At 34.4% G+C, this 26,757-nt stretch overlaps 2 protein-coding genes across 2 annotated transcripts; both read right to left on the bottom strand.

Annotated features, from left to right (window-relative positions):
- Positions 1–2,730: 2,730 nt before the first annotated feature.
- Positions 2,731–4,437, bottom strand: LOC117913425 (transcription factor WER-like). The gene is made up of 3 exons (XM_034828400.1): positions 3,703–4,437; positions 3,504–3,633; positions 2,731–3,395 (listed from the first exon to the last, which is right to left on the bottom strand). Exons 1-3 carry the CDS (start codon positions 3,845–3,847, stop codon positions 2,975–2,977), a joined length of 696 nt encoding a protein of 231 aa, XP_034684291.1. The 5' UTR covers positions 3,848–4,437; the 3' UTR covers positions 2,731–2,974.
- Positions 4,438–4,637: 200 nt separating this feature from the next.
- Positions 4,638–6,506, bottom strand: LOC117913424 (transcription factor MYB1-like). Its single transcript, XM_034828399.1, has 3 exons — positions 6,324–6,506; positions 6,094–6,223; positions 4,638–5,733 (listed from the first exon to the last, which is right to left on the bottom strand). Exons 1-3 carry the CDS (start codon positions 6,451–6,453, stop codon positions 5,181–5,183), a joined length of 813 nt encoding a protein of 270 aa, XP_034684290.1. The 5' UTR covers positions 6,454–6,506; the 3' UTR covers positions 4,638–5,180.
- Between the last annotated feature and the right edge of the window lie 20,251 nt (positions 6,507–26,757).

The raw sequence follows: 26,757 nt of genomic DNA, 5'->3' as shown, positions 1-26,757 counted from the left end.
TGAAATAGTTTGAATGAAAGTGGTTTTTTTAAAAACATTTTTTTTTTTAATATTAAAAGTATTTTTTTATATTTTTAAAAATATTTTCTAAATTTGATCAAATACTTATTTTTTTTTTTTAAAAAATACCTTTTAGGTTTGAAACATTTTTTAAAATCATTATTATATTACTTATTTTTTTAAAATTTAAAAATATTCTCTAAATTTCGCCAAACATCTTTTTTTTTTTTTTTTTTAAATAAACTTTTAAAATTAAAAACTCACGTAAAAAAACTATAAAACACATTTTGGCTCATTATACCAAATGTCTTCATTAATCTTCACTTGAATGCATGTAAAATAAGAACCGAAAAGTTATGATAAAATATAAGTATATGACGAAGTCACCAAGAAAGTAATTAAAGTATAAAAAATGTGATCTAATATCAATAATATAACTATAGTATAAAAAAATGATTATGATATAAATAATGTAATCATGATACAAAATTTTGATGTAGTCCCCCTTCATCTTAAAGATAGGACTTGTGTTTAACCTACAAAACTGCTTTTAATGTTTAAAAATTCTCCCCAATCAAAAGTTGTTCTTTTTAATCTACCTTTTTTCTAGCCAATTAACATACACTATATATTTTAAAAAATAAATAAATATTTATTATAAGCAGGAAATTAAATATTTGGGTGTTGCTAAATACACCCACCTCTTTTCTCTCTACAATCATCCCAATGAAAAAAATAAAAGTATGGAGAGAGAAAGGTGAGTATGCTGAATGCTCAAGCAAGATAGAGAAATTAATTGGACTGTCATGGGCAATTAAAGCTTGAAATACTTATCCATATGCAGTGAGACCAGACAGAAATCATTATCAAAATCTTGCTAGTAAGTTGCAAAATAAGACAACAAAAGGATTGGTACTCTTGCTCCTGATGAATGAACACAAAAAAGGTGATGGGTACATGAAGAAGAAGGTGGACCTTTGAAAAATAAAGAAAGAGAAATGATATTGTAGGACTTGTATCACCTAATAAGGCTAAGCCAAGTCTAATGTGCTATGCTGCTCATGAAGGATAAAGACATTAACATCGTAGCCTGATTTTTGTTTGTGTGTCGTGTTCCTCTCGTGTCAAAATCACGACTCTTATTTAATAATTATAATGAATTAATTTTTAGTTAAATCAAGATGATTAACCTCTTAATTTACTTATTCATTCAAAATTAATTTTTAAATGAGTTAAATATAGGTTAAATAGGTATTGGTTATAATTGGGTTAATCAATACTATTATTAAATAGGTAGATTTGGATAAATTTGTGTTATATAAATTGAATGAAAAATAATATATTTATTAAATGGATTATATAAATAGATATGAATTTGATTTAAATACAATTATATTTAATCCAAATCAACAAAAAACATGTCCGATTCAAGTTATGTTAGCAAATGAATCATATTGACATTAGTCATTTATTAGTAATCGGGATAACAAAATTAAATATGATTCAGAGTGTTTGAAAGTAATTATAGAAAACGTTTTTAGTATTTTTAATACTTAAATGATAATTTTTTTTTAAGTATTAGAGATATTAAAAACGTTTTCAAGAATCACTATTAAACGGGCTCTAAAAACATTATCTATCTATATAAAATTATAAAAAAAAAAAAAATTTATGTAATAATTGATTGACACCCTTCTTTCAGTTTAATAATTTGTGAACTCTTGAAGAGGGTGAAAACTCAATCAAGTATATGATGAAATCTGTAGATAACCCTTTTTTGGAAAAAAAAAAATTCCTTGATTAAATGACAAGCTTATCGACAATCCCGTAGAAGTCAAATGAGGAGCTGTGTGGGGCTCAGAGGGGGCACGTTTGCGGACTGGCCATTCTATCTTCTGCAGTTTCTCATTGAGAGCTGTCATCAATTCCCCCATCTTTTTTTTTTCTTTTTAAATTTAATTTATAAAAAAGAGAAGTATTTTGCTATATGGCACATTAATACGGTAAACCAAAACCATATACACAAGTAAAAAATTAAGATAAAATATGATATTTTAATGCCATTTGGTAATTAATTTGATCTCTATATTCATTAAATGTATACTAATCAAAGGAAAAACAAAAAATATAATGATAATTTTTTTAAAAAAATCTTCTCAATTATGGTTATATTTTTAAAAAAATTCTAAAAATATAATAAAGTTAAATATATAATGGGAGAGAAACTCGATTCTAATAAGTTCAGTCAAACCCTAATATTTCAAACCAAATATAATAAAATTGATTCTTACAATCCAACAAATATGATTTGTAAAATAAAAATTTCCTTTATGTTTGAAAGATTTTACGGACTAAAAGCATCAATGAATTTATAAAAAGAAAAGTATTTTGTTATATGCGAAGTTAGCATGAACAATCTTTCAAATACAAGAAATGATCATAAGCATATATAAGTAGGCTAAGCAAATCACAAGGACTGTTTAGGCGGTGAAAATTACTTAAAAGGAAAAAAAAAAGAAAAAAAAGTGTGGTTTACAACAAAAGTATGAAGTAAAATTAAATATAATAAAAAAAATATTTAAAAATCTTACACAATTCAAGTAATATATATATATAGAAAAATAAGTTTGAATAAAAAATAAAAAAGTTTTATTCCTTCACATTTTCTTTTATTTATCACTTCAATTTTCTCAAACCTGCCTTAAATTTTTTTACATGCTGAAGAAGATGTAAGACGTGGAATCTTTTATCTCCATAAGTGGAGAATATATTCTTAGCAGTTGCCTCTTCAATCAGGAGACAAACCATTCCATTTATGGGAATGAGACAATAATATCATTTCCAAAATCACACAATATCCCTATTCAACCACCTCTGGCCACTCATTCCGAAAAGTTCCAATCCAACTAAATCAACTTAATTAGATACATAATGTTTATGGATCAAGTTCAACAAAAGTAGCTTATGATCAGCTTTAGGAATGGAAGAAAATCTCCGCTTCTTCAGCACTTGCAGATGGAAAATCAGACCACTGGCACAGGCCATTGGCACCTCCCATGTTTCCACAACCCCACATGCCATCATCAAAATTAGAGAAGTTCCACAGCTGATCATAATCTGTATCATCGTATTGAAAGAGCTTTCCCGAGAAATCCATTGCTGGGTTTGGTGAATAATCTTCTTTGAAATCATTCACGGGATCAGGCCCTTCACTACCTTTCATTTCCATGGGTGCTTCATCCGTGTTAGAAGGCTCTTTCTCCTTTTCCTTTCTGTCGTCTTTGCTTTGGTTGGAGTGCTGGCCATGAACCACCCTCTTGGCTAAGGTTGTGTTCCAAAAGTTCTTGATTTCATTGTCTGATCGTCCAGGAAGCCTTCCAGCTATCAAAGACCATCTACAAACAAAAAAAATCAAAACGTGGGTAGCTCTAAAATCATCACCAACCCATCAACAATTTGTTAATATAATCAGAAAGAAAGAAAACAAAGAAAAATATATATACCTGTTGCCTAAGAGCTTGTGGAGCCTAATGATGAGGTCTTCTTCTTCAGGAGAAATGTTGCCTCTCTTGATATCTGGTCTCAGATAATTCAACCACCTCAATCTGCAGCTCTTTCCACTTCTTTCAAGGCCTGCGGTTTAATAACAAAAGTGAATTTCATGGATCGAGAAATACATAATCCATAACCCATCTCTCTTACCTGTCTCCTGGGAAACATTCCTCCACTTCCCTGGACCATGAGTTTTAACATAATCTCTGAGCAGCTTGTCTTCAAGAGCTGTCCAAGCTCCTCTATTGCTTCTCCGTGTACAGGGATGACTTTTTTCCATTTTGGGATTAGTCATGGAAGTCTCACTCCTTTACTCAATATATATACAGGTGAATATTGGGGTAGGTATTGATGGTATGTAAGGTAGAAGGCTACAAGTGTCTCATATTCACAAGTGTGCGGTATAGAAGTAAGACTTATGGTCACAATAGCTGTGATAATTATTGTCGGTCAGTGTGTACAAATGGAAATAAGGGTCCCTAAGGATTTCAAGTTCTTTGATTAAGATTATCACGTGTTCCTCGCTAATGAAAATGGAAAAAATCTTCAACTGCGGCATTTGAAATTCTCTACTGTTGGAAAATGATATTCTTCAATGCGCTTTGAAAACCAAATCTTTAATGGTATTCGACATTGTTGTGTCTCTAAGAAATCTTACTTCATCTTGGCCGAGTTTATATAGATGATTTCTTAGTGCCATGTGTTGAATGGACAATGAAATTTGTTTTTGAGAGGATTCGGGGAAAAAGTTCGTGTTCTTCAAAAAACAGGGTATACTTAAGTTCCATACTCTTATAGAGCAAACTTTTTTGGAACCATGTTGCCTAGAACACGAACTTTCCTATGACCACTTAGACATCACACGCCTTGGATGTGTTCTAAGACTCATCATTTGGATGACATTTTTGTTGGACTTAAGAATAGTATTATCGCATCCCAACCGAAATGCCCCACAAAAATTCTCACATGAATTATTGATTAATCCTACTATTAAGATAAAAATGTTATATGGCCTAATATCTTAGCTATTGCCATGAGCTGAATTCAGAAAGTGGAAAGCCCACATCAAATGAAAACATGTCACATAAGCCAAGGATCCCAATGCTATTCCAATATGATGGTTACTAAAACTTTAGCATCAAACTTGGCTTTTCATGGCAAAAACAGCACAAAATCAAGAAATTAGATTCGGATACTAAGCCATGGAAGCATTTTCCTAGGCAATACATGCTGGCCCTGGAAGAAACCCTCTTTTATTGCTGGAATTTTCTTGTCCCACATCGAACATTTCCAAACTTCATGAGATGGCAGAGTATGTGCCCCATTACCATAGCCATGGTGTTATTTCTTCAGCAAAGGAGGAGAAGAATGAAGGCAATTTTGGTTGCAGAGAGCCATGGCCATGGGCAGCAAAGAAGAAGGAGAAGACGACATGAGAGACATGGCTCCACAAATGGGCGATGTGTATATATCATTATACTAGAATTCAATAAAAATGACCATAGACTACAGAGTTCTTCCCTCCTTCTTATGACTTAATTATTCCTAATGAGAATTAATAGATGGTTATGTAGAGACCAACTTGGATGGAACCTAGAAAAGCTGTGATTTTGATATCGACATCGATTTTAGCCGAGGTCTGAAAATGAAGGCAATGGATCATCTTGGCAGCCATTAATCCCACATTCCCCCACAGTCATACTATCAAATTCACTGAAGCTAGCGAAATTCTCTTCAAGAATTTCAGAAAGGCAAAGCTGGTCAACATCAAAGTCCATCAAGGAGTCCCACAAAGCATCATTTCCACAACTGATATTAACTGGGAAAATCTCATCACCAGACTCTGGTGGTTGTTCTGCTACTATTTCCTTCCCCAATCCTCCATCAATGGAGGGTTCCACAGGCGTGAAAGCTTCAGGATGTTCATCAACAGGAAACGGTAGAGGAAAAGGATGAGCACTACTACTGGTAGTACAATTAATTACATCTTTGTTGGGGCTCAGACATGAATCCATCTTCAGTGATTCTGCAGATTCAGCAGATGGCTCCATCATGGGTTTCTTCTTGCTTTTGCAGTGATTTGAGCTGCTCTCTTGCACTTTCTTTTTCAAGGTTGAGTTCCAATAGTTCTTGATTTCGTTATCTGTTCTGCCTGGAAGCCTTTTAGCTATCAGGGACCATCTGCAAAATACCACAGACAATGAATGGAAAAAAAGTGAGGTTTTACCTGAGTTTAACAATGTGATGTTTAGAAACAGTTTTAAAAAAGAATTTTATGTTGTTAAAAAAAATTAAAAAAAATAGAAAACAGTTTTATTTTCTTTATGACCTTCCGTCAGATCAAGTTTTGATAACGGGATTTAAACTATATCATGCTCTTTAATAATTCCAACTTCCCAAACAGTTTTTTGCTTCATAAAACATTAAAAACAAAATCGGAACTATTTATTAAAATACTTTCTCACTTCTCAATTAGAGTCTAAGTTTTTTCTTCATTGATTAATACATATTCTCAAACAGAAAACAAACAACTAGAAAAACCTGTTGCCCAAGAGCCTGTGTAGCCTGATGATGAGATCCTCTTCATCAAGAGCAATGTTACCCCTTTTGATGTCGGGTTTCAGATAATTCAGCCAACGAAGCCTACAACTCTTAGCAGATCGCTTAAGTCCTGCAGAAAATTCAGAAAATAAACCCGAAACCCGAAATCAATCAACATTTCCATTGGATTTTGAGTCAGAAATTCATATTAAGAGCCAAATCTACCTCACCTGTTGCTTTGGCAACATTAACCCACTTCCCTTCGCCATGCAATTTAACATAATTTCCAAGAACTTCATCCTCATGAGCAGTCCAAACCCCCTTATTCAATCCATCTTCAAAGCAAGGAGGTCTGCCCATTTCAAGAGCAGGGTTTGAAGAGTGATTCACTCCTATTCATAGGATTAAAAAAGGCTATATTTATAGAAGGTATTTTGTACTTCAAATCATCATCATTCAAACTTGCCTCATTCTCCATACTTAACTTTCGTAGAAGTTGTTCTGTATTTTCTTCCCTTGGACTTGTAGATGCTTTCCAACGATCATGGTAATAAAAAAACTGTATATGTAGAAACCAATTATTGCTACTTCCAATATCTCTTTTATTGAAATAGTATTTTAACTTTTTCCACTTTCAATAAACGTGTTTCGAATCTTAATATTTATTATTTGATAATTTAAGTTAATTTTAAATAATTTTTTTAAAATCATTAACCTAAAATTTATTTTTTTATTTTTATTTTAAGATTAAAATTATTTAATAAAACTAATTTAAAAACTATTTTAAGCCATCAAATTGATATTTTTATTTTCTTTAATTCTAATTAATATTTATATTTTTATTAACTTTAAATAATGAATTTATTTGTTAAACATTAGTATTTAAAGTGTTGTAAATATATAATATAAATGATAAGTCAAATATTTTAATTTAAGACTTAAAGTTAGGTTGAATTATTAGACCATCTTTATTAAGTGATGTAAACAAGCCTAAGTAAATAATTCTTAAAATTCTAAAATCCTTTGCATTTCAAGTGGGGATGAGAATCTCTGGCTACTGAATCATTCACAATCTCTCCATGAGTGGTCGATCTCGACTGCACCAACGTGTTTAGAATGTGAAATTAAAAAACAGAAAAAACAAAATTTTGTAGGGCCGCTGATCTTGGAGGTGCATGTGAATTTGTTTCAGTGTACTTTGTTTTATTTTTTTATTTTGTAGAACCGTGAGGTTTGAGCGACAAGCCAGCAGGTTGAAGTATGGTTGGCTCCCGCGCTCTTCTATTTAAATCCGTCGCCTCTCACCCCCCCAATCACATCCTCCAGCCGCCTGATATTTTTTAATTTTTTAATTTAAGAAAAAAAAAAACAAAAATACTCAAAATGATCATTCGTCATACGATATGCACATTTTCCAAACCATGCAGGACATAAAAAGTAAAAACAACCACAATCAGCCACCACTTGTCAGTGTTGTCACCCACGTGATAAATGACCTATTATTCATTTGTACTTTCAAAAAAAAAAAAAAAAAAAAAAACTTTTTATTCAACCATTCATGAGCTGTACATACACATAGATCCCGAGTGCTAAGTTTATCGGGTATAATTTGGATACTTTAAGCTGATAGGCGAGATAAGATAAAATAAAATATATATATTTTAAGATATTATATATGAGTGAATATGTATACATATATTATTTTTAATGAGATATGATATTTTTGAATGTATATGTTATATAATATAATATTTTAAGATAATATATTTAATAAAATATATTATATTATATTTATATTTAATTTATAAAATAAATAAAAAATAATATAAAATATATATTATTTTCGATGTTTAAGATAAAATTATATTACATTCAAATATTTTTTATTTAAAAAAATGAAAATTTTGTTATGTTTAACAATATTCATGATTAAAATATTTAAACTTTACAAATAATTTTTTATATTATGTTATTTAATATATAAAAATAATTTATATATCATATTATTTTATAAATATTTTTTTAGTTTTTCTTTTTTATTATAAATTTAATTTATAAAAAGAAAAAAATATTTTGTAAAATGAGTAGATTAAAAAACAAAAAATTGATTAAAAAAATATGAATTTTCGATACATAAAATATTTATATCCCATATCTTTGCATGAGATTAACATATCCCATGTGAAAGACATGAAAAAAAAATAAAAATAAAAATAATATATCTCACCATTTATCTTAAAATAAAATATATATATTCTAAGATATTATATATGAGTGAATATGTGGACATATATTATTTTTAATGAGATATGATATTTTTGAATGTATATGTTATATAATATAATATTTTAAGATAATATATTTAATAAAATATATTATATTATATTTATATTTAATTTATAAAATAAATAAAAAATAATATAAAATATATATTATTTTCGATGTTTAAGATAAAAATTATATCACATTCAAATATTTTTTATTTAAAAAAATGAAAATTTTGTTATGTTTAACAATATTCATGATTAAAATATTTAAACTTTACAAATAATTTTTTATATTATGTTATTTAATATATAAAAATAATTTATATATCATATTATTTTATAAATATTTTTTAGTTTTTCTTTTTTATTATAAATTTAATTTATAAAAAGAAAAAATTATTTTGTAAAATGAGTAGATTAAAAAACAAAAAATTGATAAAAAAAAAATATATAAATTTTCGATACATAAAATATTTATATCTCATATCTTAGCATGAGATTAACATATCCCATGTGAAAGACATGAAAAAAAAATAAAAATAAAAATAATATATCTCACCATTTATCTTAAAATAAAATATATATATTCTAAGATATTATATATGAGTGAATATGTGTACATATATTATTTTTAATGAGATATGATATTTTTGAATGTATATGTTATATAATATAATATTTTAAGATAATATATTTAATAAAATATATTATATTATATTTATATTTAATTTATAAAATAAATAAAAAATAATATAAAATATATATTATTTTCGATGTTTAAGATAAAATTATATCACATTCAAATATTTTTTATTTAAAAAAATGAAAATTTTGTTATTGTGGACCCCGCATTTCGGCTCATGCGTTTTCCACTCGATGGCGAACTCGATTTTTGTTTGAAACAATGATTTTTATTGATTATTCGAAAATGACTTGGAGTCGCCACTTATTTTTGTTTTATTTTTAAAGGGTAAACAAAATAAGAAAGAAAAAACCCTAAATGTGACTCCTTATTTGGAAAATGTGGTCTACGAAAAATCGGATCGGGTTCGGGGGTCAGGTTACTTATCGGGAAGGTACGGTAAGGACTGTAGCACCCTTCTAAGTCCCTAAAGTCGGGTCTCTACTAATAAAATGAAGCAATCATGACAATTGATGAGGGAAACAATGAATATTCGGAATGGTCATGCACACATAAAAGTCAAGACACACATAAACAACGATTAGAGGAAAAATGGGTACACACCTGGGCAACAAGCCACCATGCGCTATCAATAGAGAGGGTTAGTGCACAATTTAAGAATAGTCGCAGGTATGTTAGAGAGTAGGGTAAATCAATCATGTATGATAATCAAAGCAAACAATCAATCAATCAATCATAAAGTCACGTATGTGGGGCCCCCACCAAAGCCCGATTTATATTGCATGAATTAATCTCACGAATACCATTATTTCGGAATTATGAGGATTCATCATTCTTGCTTGTGTAAAAATTAAAAGAAATAGAACATTATTTAAAAATCAGAGTGTATTTAAAACTGTTCGAGAGAAAATTGGATTTCTGAGATTTATTTGGAAATTGAAGTCTCGAAAATTATTTGAAGACTAGAGTCTTGAGAATTAAATTTAAGAATTGGAATTTTGGATATTAAATTTGAAAGAAATTAGAATTTTGGAAATCGGAAATTAAGTTCAGAAATTGGAATTTTGAAGATTTGTTTAAAATGGAATTTCAAAATAAATAACTAAAATAATAATAATTAAATAGATTAATGTGAATATCGGAATTTTCAGAAATAGCAATTTAATTCGGAAATCGAAAGTTTTAAATGAATTGTTTAAAATGGAATTTTAGAATAAATAAATAAAATAATAATAATTAAATAAATTAATGGGAATACAGGAAATTTTCAGGATTAGGAATTTTCGGAAAATTAAATTTAAAATTTTGATTATTAGGAAATTAAATTTAAAATTAGAATTTTAGAAAATTATTTCGAGAATGGCATTTTTAAAATAAATAAATAATAAATAATAAATAAATGAATAAATTTGGGACTTTGAAATTTTAGGAAATTTTAAAAGAGTTAATGGAGAATATATATATATATATATATATATATATATATATATATATATATATATATATATATATATATATATAAAAGAATAAATAAAATAATCAAAGAAACAAAACTTTTAACATTAAAAATAATAAAATAATAAAAAAATGATAAAAGATAAAAAAACAAAATGATGGCACGTGGCCATTATAAGCTGGAGGGCAAATCTTCCATTCATTTGGCCGCCCATGCCCATTGCTTGTAAATGTGTAATATTAAAAGAAAAGGAAAAAAGTGGCAGGTACCCAATTTATAATATTATACACATATGCTTGAATGGATTCTTGTCAGGAGACTGAAACAAGAAGTGGCGGTGAGAATGGAGAGGGCGCGGTGGTATTTGCAGAGGGGGTGGAGTTGGATCAGAAGACTGCCCCGGCGACTGTGATGGCATGTTTGCCCAGAGGCTCACGCAAGTTCCGGCCATGGATTCCACCTTCACCTGATGTCGACGGCGAAGCTGATGGCCCATGGTGAACGCGAAGTGCAGGTACCTCTCCGGCGCCCTATAGTATGGCAAAAAACTGAGGCTAGCGGGGATGGTGGTGATGGTGGAAGCCTCGGTGTTGGAGAAAGATAAAGAGAGGTGGAGGTGGAGATAAATAAATAAAAAAAAGAGATGGAGGTGGAAGTGGTTAGCATGATGAGTTCATGCATGGAGGTCTAAAACGGGTGTAGTGGTCAGAGAAATAAATGGGTAGTGATAGTGGGTAAAAGTAAGCTCAGATTCCAGAAAAAATAAATAAATTACAAGGATCCACAATATGCATGTTCAGACATCAAAAATGAAAATCCTCATGCATAGAAACTATCATAACATGGCATAAATACACAAACAAAAAATAAATAAATGAATGAATCCGGTTTTCAGAATCCATACCTGAGTTATTCCCCTTTCTTGCTCGTTTTCTCGGTATGTCTCTCTCTCAGTCTCCTCTCCAAAGAACCTCCTGCTCCCAGAAAACCTTCCTTCTTTTCCCCTCCAGAAAACCTTTCCCAGCTGCTCTCCCCGGATCCCCCCGTCAGTTTTTCCCCCCATTCCTTTTCCTTCCTTCACACGTTTTCTACCCAGCCGGTTGCTTCTTTTCCCCGCCTCCAACTGCTCTCTGCTTCCTACCCAGCAGAAGTCCTCTCACGTCTCTCTCTCTCATCCCATCTGGTGGTTCCCCAATCCTCCATCCCGGGGTGGCCAACACAAGAACTAATAATAAGTAAAAGAAATAAAAAAGCCCCCAACTGAGGGGGGTCTACAAATATGCCCCTCTTCGGTAGAGTTCACTAGTGTAAGGAATATAAATACTGAAAAGTGAAAGGTAAGTGTGAATAATGAGTGAAACGAAGTGAACTCTGCCGAAGAACTAGGAGACCCCCAACAGGATGTTAGTGAAACACGAACTTACTCAGGTCAATAGACGAACATAAAGGCTCTAATCCTAAAAGAAAAGGATGTCTCAAAAATGACTCCGAAGCCACACTAAAGGATCTAGACTCTCTCTAAGACGTCTCTAAGAGTGACTCAAAGATCGATGTCAAAGATGAGTAACGGTCGAACCACCTTGAAGTACGAGAAAGAACGTGTCCAAAGGAGACTCCCTATGTGACCTACATGAGAATGATAGGTGTAGAGGGCCTAACAACATGATAGAAGTATGTGTCACGAACTCAAAGAACTATGCCATGTGTAGTGAAAAGGGAAATCTAGAAGAGCCTGATGAATAAGCAATAAGCTCCAGAGTAGTCAGGTGAGGAAAGTGACTCTAAATGTCATACTGAAACAAAGACCTGGACGTCGAACTGACCTGATAGGAAGAATGAATGACTGATCTATATGGGTGCGGTCCCAACTCAAACTAAACACAAACTGATAGGAAAATGGTCGATTGATATGGGTGCGGCCCCAACTCAAACAGAACTCGAACTGACACGATGAATGAAAATGACCGATTGATATAGGTGCGGTCCCAGAAACACAAACTGACATGACAAGGAGATGGCCGATCGATAGGTGCGGCCCCGACTCAAACTGACACGATAATGACCGATCGATATAGGTGCGGTCCCGACTCAAACTGACACAATAATGACCGATCGATATAGGTGCGGTCCAGACTCAAACTGACACGATAATGACCGATCGATATAGGTGCGATCCCAGAAACTGAACTGTCATGACAAGGAGATGGCCGATCGATATAGGTGCAGCCCCGACTCAAACTGACAGAATAATGACCGATCGATATAGGTGAGGTCTTAGAAACACAAACTGACATGACAAGGAGATGGCCGATCGATATAGGTGCGGCCCCGACTCAAACTGACAGGATAATGACCGATCGATATAGGTGCGGTCTTAGAAACACAAACTGACATGACAAGGAGATGGCCGATCGATATAGGTGCGGCCCCGACTCAAACTCAAACTGATAAGATGATGACCGATCGATATAGGTGCGGTTCCGACTCAAACTGAACTAACATGACGAGGAAATGGCCGATCGATATAAGTGCGGCCCTGACTCAAACTGAACTCGAACTGACAAAATGATGACCGATTGATATAGGTGCGGTCCTGACTCAAACTGACACGACGAATGACCGATTGATATAGGTGCGGTCCCGACTCAAACTGACACGATAATGACCGATCGATATAGGTGCGGTCCCGACTCAAACTGACACGATAATGACCGATCGATATAGGTGCGGTCTCGACTCAAACTAACACGATAATGACCGATCGATATAGGTGTGGTCTCGACTCAAACTGACACGATGATGACCGATCGATATAGGTGCGGTCCCAGAGACACAAACTGAATTGATAAGATGATGAATGACCTGAACAAGTGATCCAAAACCAAAGGATGACCCAAATAATGATGCAAGCAAACTCGGCCGGAGGGGATATGCCCCAGTATGACAACTCATGAGGATCGACAACTAGGTCAAAAAATAGTGAACCCCTAAAAGGTCCGACAATCCCAAGAAAGGGGGTATGCCCCAGTATGCAACTCAAGGGAGTCAACAACTAGATCAAAAAGTGAATGAAACATGTGGAAGGTCTGATGATCCTAGGGAAGGGGGATATGCCCCAGTATGTGACTCACAAGGGTCAACGACTAGATCGAAAAGATGATGAGGTCTGTGAAAGGTTCGATGATCCTAGGGAAGGAGGGTATGCCCCAGTATGCAACTTGCAGGGGTTAATAACTAGGTCAAAAAGGTGAATGAAACTTGTGAAAGGTTCGGTGCTCTGAGAGGAGGGGGGATGCCCCAGTATGTAACGGTGAGGGTCGACAACTAGACCAAAAAATGAATGAGACCTATGGAAGGTCCAATGATCCGAGGGAATGGGGGTATGCCCCAGTATGTGACAATGAACAGACTGAGATATACAATGTCTCAAAACTACTGTAGCCTGAAATATGCTCATCCATCATGTAAATGAAAATGTCCAACCTCAGATAGGTAATGCCAAACAAGACCATGTATCGTGACACCATGCTGACAAAACAAAACTAATTGGTGAATAACAACAATGATGACCGGTACTCAAAATGCGAAAAATAAGCAAATCCACACTCAACATGCCAACTGTCAAAGTGAAAACATCGTCACTAATAAGTCAACAATCTGTCAGACCCTGCTATCATGGAAGATGTTGAACCTAAAGTTCGAAAGATGTATGAAAACACAACCAAAGTGATCAAGGACTGATCCAGGTCTCCTCATAATCGAGATAAGGGTAAGGTCAGGTGTCATGGTGGGATGTGTAGGATAAAATAAGGTGATGATCAGGCTCTGGTATGATAGGAGGCATGAAAGTATCCAGGGTGAAATAATCGAGTACGAGATGAAAGGTATGTATCCGAGATCGTCCAAGTATGCCAAGAAGACTAAACCCGAGGTATCAAGAGCTCCATAATCCATCGAAAAGCAATAATCACAAACAGGAAGTCAAGCCTCAATGTCAAAACCTCCAACAAGGTGGCTATGCCCCAGTGTGCAGTGAGGACAACATGAAATAATCCAATGATCCATATCATCCAGTAGATGTTCCAATGTCAAGAACCAACCTGATCTCCCTCCAAAAGATGGACATGCCCCAGTGTAGAGGATCCAAGTAGGGTGGCTATGCTCCAACGAGAAATGCTCTCCATCCCGGCTATGCTCTAGAGTAAAGCAATGCATCCGAGTCAACAAATCAATCAATCTCTACTCCTGGTGCTAAAAATGGAAACCTCTCAACATAATCCATATGAATCAGAATCCCCGAACTCTATGAGTACGAATGAACTGGCTATGCCCCAGTATAAACCGTCTGAAGTGACTATGCTCCAATGAAAAATCAAAGTCCGTCACCAATGAGAGGGTCACGCCTAAAAGGAAATCGTCATATCAAAAAATCAACTATCAATGAGTGGAATGTGTCCCAATGCAGAGCATCGAGTAGAGTGACTGTATCTCCAAGAAAAGCGCTCTCTGAAATGGCTATGCCCCAGTGTAGGGTCATCCAACAACTCCTGATCCATCATAATCCAATGTGAAAGAAGCAAACCGACTATGCCTTAGTGCAAAACATCATCCCGAAAGAAACTGTCATCGATGAGTGGGGCATGCCCCAGTGTAGATCACATCACCTCTAAAAATCCATCGCTGATAAAAGGGGTATGCCCCAGTGTAAATCATCATCTCAACTCCCCATCCATCATGCTCCGACAAATAATCTCCTACTAATTTCGAGTATTGCCCATGCGTGAGCCGTCAAGCACAACGTGTGAAGTCATGACCTCAGGGTGGTCTTCAGACTCGGGACGTAACGTAGGCTAAGGTAATAGGGTGAAAGAAACGAAAGGAAACTAGGCTCAAAGATCCCAATGATATAATCCCCATACCCCTCATGCATGAGATGCAATGCGTAGATAACGTCATGAGTCCTGGACCTAGGGGTCCTCACATGAAAAGTGATGATAAATGAATGGTCACATCGAATGAACAAGTATGATGTGTGGATGCTGAACCCAAGTCAAACATCAAGCAGGATGAGAAAAGAAAGAAATCAGATGAGGTAGAGTGGCATGGAGGATAAAATAAAGATAGAAGAAGACGAAGAAATAGAAAAGTGAGTGATGGTCAACTCGCATCAAAGCATGGAGACTAGTCACATCCGAAATAGATGGAATGATGGATAGAGCAAGGATCCAGAGATACTAAAGAAAAAGTCGCTCGCCCCTCTCACAAAATCGAATGGATGACTCATACTCTCACCCAAAATATACATCAAGATAAATCCCAGAAAGGAGCTCTCATACGAACTCTCTCTATCATATGAACTCAATGAAGCAACCTGGCACGTCCATACACATGCCCAATGAAGAATGATACGATGAATAATGCGCTATCATCATTTTTTATTTTATCTTTTTTTTTTTTTTTTTTTTTTTTTTTTTTTTTTTTGCGCATACTCTGATCAATAATAAATGAACTCCCATGAAAATACATACCCAAATGATCAAACCCTCTCCACATACAAATGTAACATGAATCCTCACCAACAAGACAACCTCTCAAAATAACATCTCTGAACCACTGCCCATGGGGTGAATAATAGGAAAGAATGTGACAATCCTCCATGCAGTGACGTGTGAAAAACCGCCACTCAAGGTAAAACAAGATAATGTCAAGTAATCAATGATGAAAGAAAAGACGGAAGGAATATCACAAGTGGTGGTATGTGATATCGAAAAATAGTGATGAAATGATGTCCAAGCGGAAAATATCATAATGAAGAGTGAGGAATGATGCCTGAATATGTATGTCAGGTCTGGAACTCATGACGTATCCAATCATAGCATGCAAGCACTACAGGGTCCCCAACCCGGTGTAATAGGTAAATGAGGTGATGAAAGAAAAGGCTATGTGCTCGTGTGAGGCTCAAAGGGCTAGCAACGGGTAACTCTATATGTGAGGGTGATAAAGTAAATAGGCTCATGAAATGATGGCCACCCATCCTTTGACCAAAACCTCGAACATCGTGCTTTCAAGATCTCACATGGTCAATACTAAAGATTGGCATCCACCCAACATAGTCATGGCGACTCCTCTGAAATCGTGCGAAAGCTCCCACTGATGCTCTATGACAACCATCAATGTACTCTGAAAATCAACTCACTCCATCATCATAAGCCACTCACCATCATCTCATAAAATCACCATCTCTAATCATCCCGACTCTCTGAAATCACATGTAACGAGTCAAATCTGGATGCTCCAGGATAACCCCTCCATCTCAACAATATCGCCAAACGGTCAAGCCACTCTCTCACCACGATCCATCTATCATCGTGTAAAGCTCACCTCGGGTCTAACCATCTCGGACTCTACCTAGTCAGATCAAGGAAATGATGGAAAGGAAAAACGATGGTACTGTAGCATGATAAGGCGAACGAGGATGGTAATGTCGTATAACGGTACCGAGAGTAGTGTCATGTCAAGCTCAAAATGGGTAAGTCAACAAGTCTGAAAAGTCAAGATATGGATATAGATATGACGCTGCTCTGATCAGAAGGTGAAATGGGTCATAATCTCAAACTCCCTAGGTCGATCTCCTGATCCTAGGTCAATAGGCTCAATATCCTCCATGATAGGTCAGGCCAAAGTGATCATGATGTATAAGTGAAAATCTGTCTCAAATCAAAAGCATAGCACACATCAACGCAAGATATGCAAAACATACTCATTAGAAAAGAGAATAACACACACTCAAAATAAAAAGATCATATCACTAAATGAACCAAATGAGTACATCATGTGTGAAGCGATAGAGGACTACAAAAGACTAGACTCCCAGCATGAACTATAAACAACAACTTTGAACCAAACTGGACTCGACAGAACGGGAACGACTCTGACGACGACCATAAATCAAAATGAAAGATGCTCTGAGCTAAACCGCTGCAAAATGATGTACCCATGTCAACTGAAACAAGTCCCCAACCCGAGATGTCCCAAAATACTATGCGATCATCGATACCATCAACATCCAAATCAATCTACTGAAGACCAGGAGGAGGAGGAACTGCATGTGTAGAATGCGTAGGCAGAGGATTGGTGGTCACACTTGGCCCAGCCAAGTTGACCAACCCTGAATCGATCAAATCCTGTATCGCATGATGAAGTGCTGAACAACGCTCAGTATCGTGCCCCGGAATCTGATGATACAAGCAGTGCTCATGTGAACGGAAATGAGGAGGAATAGGATGGGGCAAAGGTCTCGGCGCCAAAGGAACAATCACTCTAGCATCCCTGAGCTTCTCAAAAGCTCTAGTCAAAGTCATGCCCAACGGAGTGAACTGTCTCGTGGGCCTCTGTGCATATGGTCTAGGCGGTGGGTGAGTAGCGGCTCTCGGATGTGGTGGTCGTGGCTGCATGCTAGTTTGAGCAATGTAAGGCTCCTGAGCATAATCCAGCTGATACTGATACTGTGGAAGAGAGAAAGGAGCTCTGACTGGAGGAGGTTTGTAAGGCGAGTGATGTGCGGGCCTCCGATACTGATAGCTAATAGCACCAACCTCTCCAGATCTACCAAATGATCCAATCGGCTTCTTCCCCTTACTGTCAGGGGAAGGAGTAACATCCGTCCATAATCCTCGAGCGATGGCTTCCTCAACACTAAAAGCTGCCTGAACCAGACTCTTGAGGTCCTGAAATGGGACGCCCACAAGACGTCTCGCGAACCTCGGCTGTAGGTTCCGAAGAACCATATCAATCTGATCCTGCTCCTTAGGCCGGTCTATCATACCAGCCACCTTTGCCCTCCAACGAGTGACAAAGGAAGAAATAGACTCGTCTGGCCTCTGCCTGGTGGCCTCCAACTCTCTTCTAGATACGTCAATATCAGCACTGAAAGCAAACTGAGTCAGGAACTCATGAGCCACATCCCTCCAGGTGCGGAGTCTCGAAGGCTCAACCGAAGCAAACCACCTCTGAACTGCTCCACTAAGTGACATAGGGAAGAGGGCCACCAACTGCGCATCATCGATACCATGTGCCCTCATGACCGTGCTGAACAATCTCAAGTGGATCTTGGGACAACCAATCCCACTGTAACGCTCGATGTCTGGCATGCGAAACTTGGCGAGCAAGCTAGCCGCTGGTATGCCGTCTTTGTCATCCCAAGTCCAACCTCCGTCCTGCAATCTGATCCGTCTCATCATGGACTCAAGCCTCTCAACCTTGGCCTCCTGCTCGGCTAATCGAGTATCCTCAATAGTGGGAACCATGGGAGGTGGCATTGTGACAGTAGGTGGTGGAATGGTCTCATAATGATCTGCCAGATGGAATGGAGTACCAAGTGAAACCCCAGGTAGACGAGTCTGTGCTGTCTGAGATGCATGAGGAACCGTCTCGTTAGTGACCATGCCAGCCGGATGAGGATCCTGGCGAGAACTCTCTAACTGATCCAAGCGCCTACTGACTCCGGCCATGAACTCCTGAATGGAAGCAAGTGTGGAAGCTAGCTCGTCTGACATCTCAACTGAACTGTCTAAACTCGGATATGAATCTGCTCTAATCAATCGTCCTCCAACTCTCCTCCAAGAATGTGACTCCAGACTTAAACGACTCCTAAACTGACTCCTACAATGCAAACAAGATGGATGAAGGACACGAGATAAAACTCTAAAAGACGACAATACAACATACAAGCACATGGTCCTGAGGTGGCAATCAGAAATCTGGATACATGACGAAAACTCTAGAGTCATAAAGGTGCCCACCGTGAGATGGCTACAAATGTCACTAGAGAATTCTCATCAATAATCTGAGATAAAAGAGGTGTGAAAAAAAACACACACTATCACGAGATCAATACTCCATCTATAACCACATATCCTTGAATCAACCTTCAACTCGAGCTCCATAAGAGAAAAAAAATGGTAAGGTGATCAAGGTAACTCTCTCGAAAAAAGTGTGAGTATGAAAACATGCGCCTTTCACCTTTCCGTAATGAAAATATGAGCATCGAGTCGAAAATTGAATCAAGGATCAAACAAAGAGTGATGTATCGGGCTCGTGATAGGTGTATAGTGTGAAAAGATGATCATGATCGATGAACATATCCCGAAGCATCGAGTGAGTGTCAACAAAGTGAATGGATGCGTCGAGCCAAGAAAGGAAAACGAAAGCCCTATGGAGAAAACATGACAAACTCATCAAGTAAAAAACATAATCTAGAGCGACGAGACGAAAGGCGATCCAACCGATACTCAAACTCATACCGATCTCCGAGCATTCTCAACTGGAGACTAAAAAGAGGGAATACTAGATTCGAACTGTAACTAAAGAGGCTCTGAAGGCGCTCAGATGCACCCACGTGTAGGGAAGGAGTCCTAATCGAAGGATCTACGGCTCAACCTACGAGGTGAAGGTGGCTCTAAATGAATATGGGTGGATTTTAAAGATCCCTAGCAGAAGCGATCATACCCTCCGGCGGTACGCAACCCTCTGCACGCCTCCGAAGAGACGGGGTGCTTCCATGCAAGGTGGTCATCACCTCCACACATGCACTACCTCGACATCCCAGGGGGTTTCCTATGGTGAATCATCTCAAACTCTCAACGCTCAATAGTCAACTAGAGTGCACAGTGATCGGTGTGGGTGCATCTGAAACCCTAAGAAGCTAAAAGAAAACACACTGACCACACAAATATCCTGAAATCTAGCTCTGGGCTATACAAGTCTTCAAAGTTCGGACTCCAACAGCATCAATATGTCGACCACCTCCAGAATGCTCCCAAACATAGATACAGCCCATCGCTAGACCTTATTCCTAATCACTAGCTCGGTCGAAGAGCAAACAAAGCAACAAGTCCCGTATCAAATGCGAGAGCAAGGAAAACAATGTCGACCGAGACTAGGGACTTGGAGATAAGGGGATAGGTGTGTGTCCCACATAGACAAGCGACATGCAATCATGCAGAAGGAGGACAGACATGCATCATACAGTCAAGCAGAGTACAGGATATATCACTCATGCCCACACAAAAGCTATGACTATCAGGTGAATAGCGATATGAACATCATGCTCAAAAGACGATCAAGATAATATGCAAGCCAGAGAAAACAGCACAGCAAGTCAAACGATGTACAATAGTGAGTCTATGCATGTGAAGTGAGCAGAATAATCAGGAAAGGTGATCAACCTATGATAATCGGCATGTCGATGTACCAAATTAATCTAGCAATGAAGTATAGAAAAACGACATCCGAAGCCCCAATCAAGATAATCAACCGTATCAATGCCACAACACAATATCCAAGCATGCATAAAAAAAAAAATCCCAATGTGCAATCAAGAGACAGGTACTCACTGATCAACTCATCAAATGTCATGTTTGCTTCACCTTAAGTTCAAGCTTGACCCTCTAAATCTCCCCAGTGGAGTCGCCATTTTGTGGACCCCGCATTTCGGCTCAATGCGTTTTCCACTCGATGGCGAGCTCGATTTTTGTTTGAAACAATGATTTTTATTGATTATTCGAAAATGACTTGGAGTCGCCACTTATTTTTGTTTTATTTTTAAAGGATAAACAAAATAAGAAAGAAAAACCCTAAATGTGACTCCTTATTTGGAAAATGTGGTCTACGAAAAATCGGATCGGGTTCAGGGGTCAGATTACTTATCGGGAAGGTACGGTAAGGACCGTAGCACCCTTCTAAGTCCTTAAAGTCGGGTCTCTACTAATAAAATGAAGCAATCATGGCAATTGATGAGGGAAACAATGAATATTCGGAATGGTCATGCACACATAAAAGTCAAGACACGCATAAACAACGATTAGAGGAAAAATGGGTACACACCTGGGCAACAAGCCACCATGCGCTATCAATAGAGAGGGTTAGTGCACAATTTAAGAATAGTCGCAGGTATGTTAGAGAGTAGGGTAAATCAACCATGTATGATAATCAAAGCAAACAATCAATCAATCAATCATAAAGTCACGTATGTGGGGCCCCCACCAAAGCCCGATTTATATTGCATGAATTAATCTCACGAATCCCATTATTTCGGAATTATGAGGATTCATCATTCTTGCTTGTGTAAAAATTAAAAGAAATAGAACATTATTTAAAAATCAGAGTGGAATTAAAACTGTTCGAGAGAAAATTGGATTTCTGAGATTTATTTGGAAATTGAAGTCTCGAAAATTATTTGAAGACTAGAGTCTTGAGAATTAAATTTAAGAATTGGAATTTTGGATATTAAATTTGAAAGAAATTAGAATTTTGGAAATCGGAAATTAAGTTCAGAAATTGGAATTTTGAAGATTTGTTTAAAATGGAATTTCAAAATAAATAACTAAAATAATAATAATTAAATAGATTAATGTGAATATCGGAATTTTCAGAAATAGCAATTTAATTCGGAAATCGAAAGTTTTAAATGAATTGTTTAAAATGGAATTTTAGAATAAATAAATAAAATAATAATAATTAAATAAATTAATGGGAATACGGGAAATTTTCGGGATTAGGAATTTTCGGAAAATTAAATTTAAAATTTTGATTATTAGGAAATTAAATTTAAAATTAGAATTTTAGAAAATTATTTCGAGAATGGCATTTTTAAAATAAATAAATAATAAATAATAAATAAATGAATAAATTTGGGACTTTGAAATTTTAGGAAATTTTAAAAGAGTTAATGGAGAATATATATATATATATATATATAAAAGAATAAATAAAATAATCAAAGAAACAAAACTTTTAACATTAAAAATAATAAAATAATAAAAAAATGATAAAAGATAAAAAAACAAAATGATGGCACGTGGCCATTATAAGTTGGAGGGCAAATCTTCCATTCATTTGGCCGCTCATGCCCATTGCTTGTGAATGTGTAATATTAAAAGAAAAGGAAAAAAGTGGCAGGTACCCAATTTATAATATTATACACATATGCTTGAATGGATTCTTGTCAGGAGACTGAAACAAGAAGTGGCGGCGAGAATGGAGAGGGCGCGGTGGTATTTGCAGAGGGGGTGGAGTTGGACCAGAAGACTGCCCCGGCGACTGTGATGGCATGTTTGCCCAGAGGCTCACGCAAGTTCCGGCCATGGATTCCACCTTCACCTGATGTCCACGGCGAAGCTGATGGCCCATGGTGAACGCGAAGTGCAGGTACCTCTCCGACGCCCTATAGTATGGCCAAAAACTGAGGCTAGCGGGGATGGTGGTGATGGTGGAAGCCTCGGTGTTGGAGAAAGACAAAGAGAGGTGGAGGTGGAGATAAATAAATAAAAAAAGAGATGGAGGTGGAGGTGGTTAGCATGATGAGTTCATGCATGGAGGTCTAAAACGGGTGTAGTGGTCAGAGAAATAAATGGGTAGTGATAGTGGGTAAAAGTAAGCTCAGATTCCAGAAAAAATAAATAAATTACAAGGATCCACAATATGCATGTTCAGACATCAAAAATGAAAATCCTCATGCATAGAAACTATCATAACATGGCATAAATACACAAACAAAAAATAAATAAATGAAAGAATCCGGTTTTCAGAATCCATACCTGAGTTATTCCCCTTTCTTGCTCGTTTCCTCGGTATGTCTCTCTCTCAGTCTCCTCTCCAAAGAACCTTCCGCCCCCCGAAAACCTTCCTTCTTTTCCCCTCCAGAAAACCTTTCCCAGCTGCTCTCCCTGGATCCCCCCGTTAGTTTTTCCCCCCATTCCTTTTCCTTCCTTCACACGTTTTCTACCCAGCCGGTTGCTTCTTTTCCCCGCCTCCAACTGCTCTCTGCTTCCTACCCAGCAGAAGTCCTCTCACGTCTCTCTCTCTCATCCCATCTGGTGGTCCCCTAATCCTCCATCCCGGGGTGGCCAACACAAGAACTAATAATAAGTAAAAGAAATAAAAAAGCCCCCAACTGAGGAGGGTCTACAGTTATGTTTAACAATATTCATTATTAAAATATTTAAACTTTACAAATAATTTTTTTATATTATGTTATTTAATATATAAAAATAATTTATATATCATATTATTTTATAAATATTTTTTTAGTTTTTCTTTTTTATTATAAATTTAATTTATAAAAAGAAAAAATTATTTTGTAAAATGAGTAGATTAAAAAACAAAAAATTGATAAAAAAAAAATATAAATTTTCGATACATAAAATATTTATATCTCATATCTTAGCATGAGATTAACATATCCCATGTGAAAGAAATGAAAAAAAAATAAAAATAAAAATAATATATCTCACCATTTATCTTATCTTATATTTGATTGAATATAAGACATGATAAGTTATCTCATCACTTATCATATCCCATCACCAACCAAGCATGAGATAAATATAAAATTCTCTCTCTTATCCTATTTCATCTTCGACCAATCAAACATGACATTATTCTTTAATCCACATTTTGAAAAACTTTCAAACGTTTTTAGAAATATGCTACCATTGAAAAGTGTTTTTGAAAATAAGTTTGAAAATTATTTTTAAAAATTATTTTATAGAAGACAAAAAAATTTGAAATATTTTTAATATATTTTCTATATTTAAAAATAATTTTTAAAATAGCTTTTATTTATAATACTTTATTTTATATCATTATTTGTATTTATATAATTATTTAAAAAATAAAAATATATTTAATAACTAAAAAAATAGAAAACATTTTTCTATTCTTAAAAACATAAAACAAATATTTTTGAATAACATGTTTTAATTATTTTCACTTATTTTTTAAAATTGTTTTTAAAAATAATTCTTAACTTACCCTAATTCGAATAATATTTAAAAATATTTTTATAATTTGAAATATTTTTAACCTAATTTTTACATTTTTAAATATATGTTAAAAATATTTTTATTTACAATGTGTATTTATATGATTAATTTTTAATATAATTCTCATAAAAAAATTGAAAATAATTAAAATATATTATAGAAAAATACATTATTTTAAAAACAAGTTTTGAGAAATTTGTTTTCGATAAATAAAAAATAAAAATTAATTAATCGTATTTTCAAATTTGGAAACAGTTTCTAAACAAACTCTTTCATCTTTTTAAGTTTTTGCTTTTAAATGTATAATATTATCATATATAAATAATGTGATTAGGATATATAGGTGATGAAAACAAAATTATTTTTTATTTTTTAGTTTTTATTATTAATTTTAAGGAAGAAAAATGTAAAAATGGGTTTTAAAACTATTACTTTTTGTTTTTTCTTAAAATGAAAGTGTGATTAGAATAAAAAGATTAGTAGGATATAAAAAAACACAAGCAATGAATAATGTGACAAAATATGAGAAATATTACCAAATGTGATAATATGATTTGGATAAGTAATGAAAAAAAATTTCTAATTTTTAATTTCAACCATCAAATTTTAAAAATAAAAAATAAAAATAGATTAATGGATATGAATTTTTTTTAAAAAAAAAAAATTGATTTTCCACTTTAGCTCACCATAAAAACCCTTGATTTGATTTTTATTTTTATTTTTTATTTTCATACATCTTAAATTACATTTACAATTATTATTTTTTGTAATTATTTTACAATAAGTTTTGTAAAAATATTTTTTTTAAATCTTTAATATATATATACTTTGTTTTCTTCTAAGAATCACCTAATAGCAAGGAATGAGAATTTGAACTTCATTATTTCGTCCTTTGACCATCAAGTTGGTGAAAGAAATGGTAGATAGAAACAGGACAAATCGCACATCACTAGGGCTATTTGTCCTCATGATTATATAATGTGCATATTATACATATATATACATAAAATAAATTTTTCATTGGACCCTAGTTGGACCCAACATGCTAAATTAATAATTCAATAAATTTATAATTAATATATTGTAAAAAAAAAAAATTGTATATAGTTTCATATGGACCACACTTATTATATAAATTAATAATTTTCTAATATAAAATTGAATTGTAAACAAGTTTGATTTTATTTGTTGTAAACTTGTACTTTGTCCGATGCTTTTTGTATTTAATTAGTCATTGTTGGTTTTTTTATACCTTTGAGATAAGAATCATTATTGTATGATATGTTTTATTATGTTTTGTTGTTTTTTGTACACCTTCGAGATGAGAAATCATTATTATATGATGTGTCGTGTTTTATTTTTCGTTTTTTTTTATTTAAATAAAGTTTTATTTGATTAATGTTCATAAAATAGAATAATAAAAAAATTATTTTTAGTTCTTACATTCTCTTCAAATTTTGTTATACAATTCTTGTTAATTTAATTAAAATCTTTTTTTATCCATAATTATTTTTATTTAATTGGATTTTTAATTATTAAAAAATTATTTATTTAAATAAGCTTATTAATTTAACAAACATTTATTTATCGAGATTTTACAATATTATTAAATATTATAAATTATATTATGCATATATTGTTTTCTTCGATAACATAATTTTAATATTTATATTATTATCATTTCTTAGAGTTATAAGTTTTCATTCAACTATTATTTTTTATTCAAACTTCCATCTAATATTTCTAGAAAATCTAACCACAATATTTCCACGATTTTCAATGTTTTAATCTTTGGGTAAACTATCCTCCTTGCTTGCCTATAAGTCCTCTACGGAGGCTTTGATGTAATTGTTATTTCTTCATAGGAGGTTTGGGCTCTTCAGTCTACCTCTCTGAATTGCAATATGGAAACAGTTCCTAGGGGATGCTTGGTCTCCATATATGTAAATACATCAATTTGTTTATCCTTCCTCAGAAAACTTAGATTTTTTACGAGAAGTCCAAGGCAAAATCTGCCTGAGGAAAAAGGCCATAAACCCATCTCGTACTTAGATTGTTATATGTAGGACATTGATTATTAGAAGCCCATCAATTGGATCTGTTTCCCAATTTAGGCTCTGTTTCCCAAATTTCTTTTGAGAGTTTTTGGCCGGACAAATTAAAAATACAAATCGAATTTAAAATACATTTAACAGTAATTTTAGGAAATATTTTTAGTTTTTTAAATATTTAAAAAAATAAAAAATTTCAAATATTTAAAAGATTATAAATATTTTATAAAATCACTTTTAAACACATTATTATAGTAAGATGTAATGAAGATTATATTTCTAATTGGCTATGCATTGAAAATCAGAGCGAGAATTTTCCAATTACACTTCTTGAATTTCTCCCTCTACCACCACCATATATAGGGTGAATCTGTCCATGGATTGACTCTGGTCTCTCCCATGGACCACATCAAGTCAACAAAAC

This window comes from Vitis riparia, chromosome 4, assembly GCF_004353265.1.
Source record: "Vitis riparia cultivar Riparia Gloire de Montpellier isolate 1030 chromosome 4, EGFV_Vit.rip_1.0, whole genome shotgun sequence".
Classification (NCBI taxonomy): Eukaryota; Viridiplantae; Streptophyta; class Magnoliopsida; order Vitales; family Vitaceae; genus Vitis; species Vitis riparia.
This window is presented reverse-complemented; position numbering and strand designations above follow the sequence as displayed.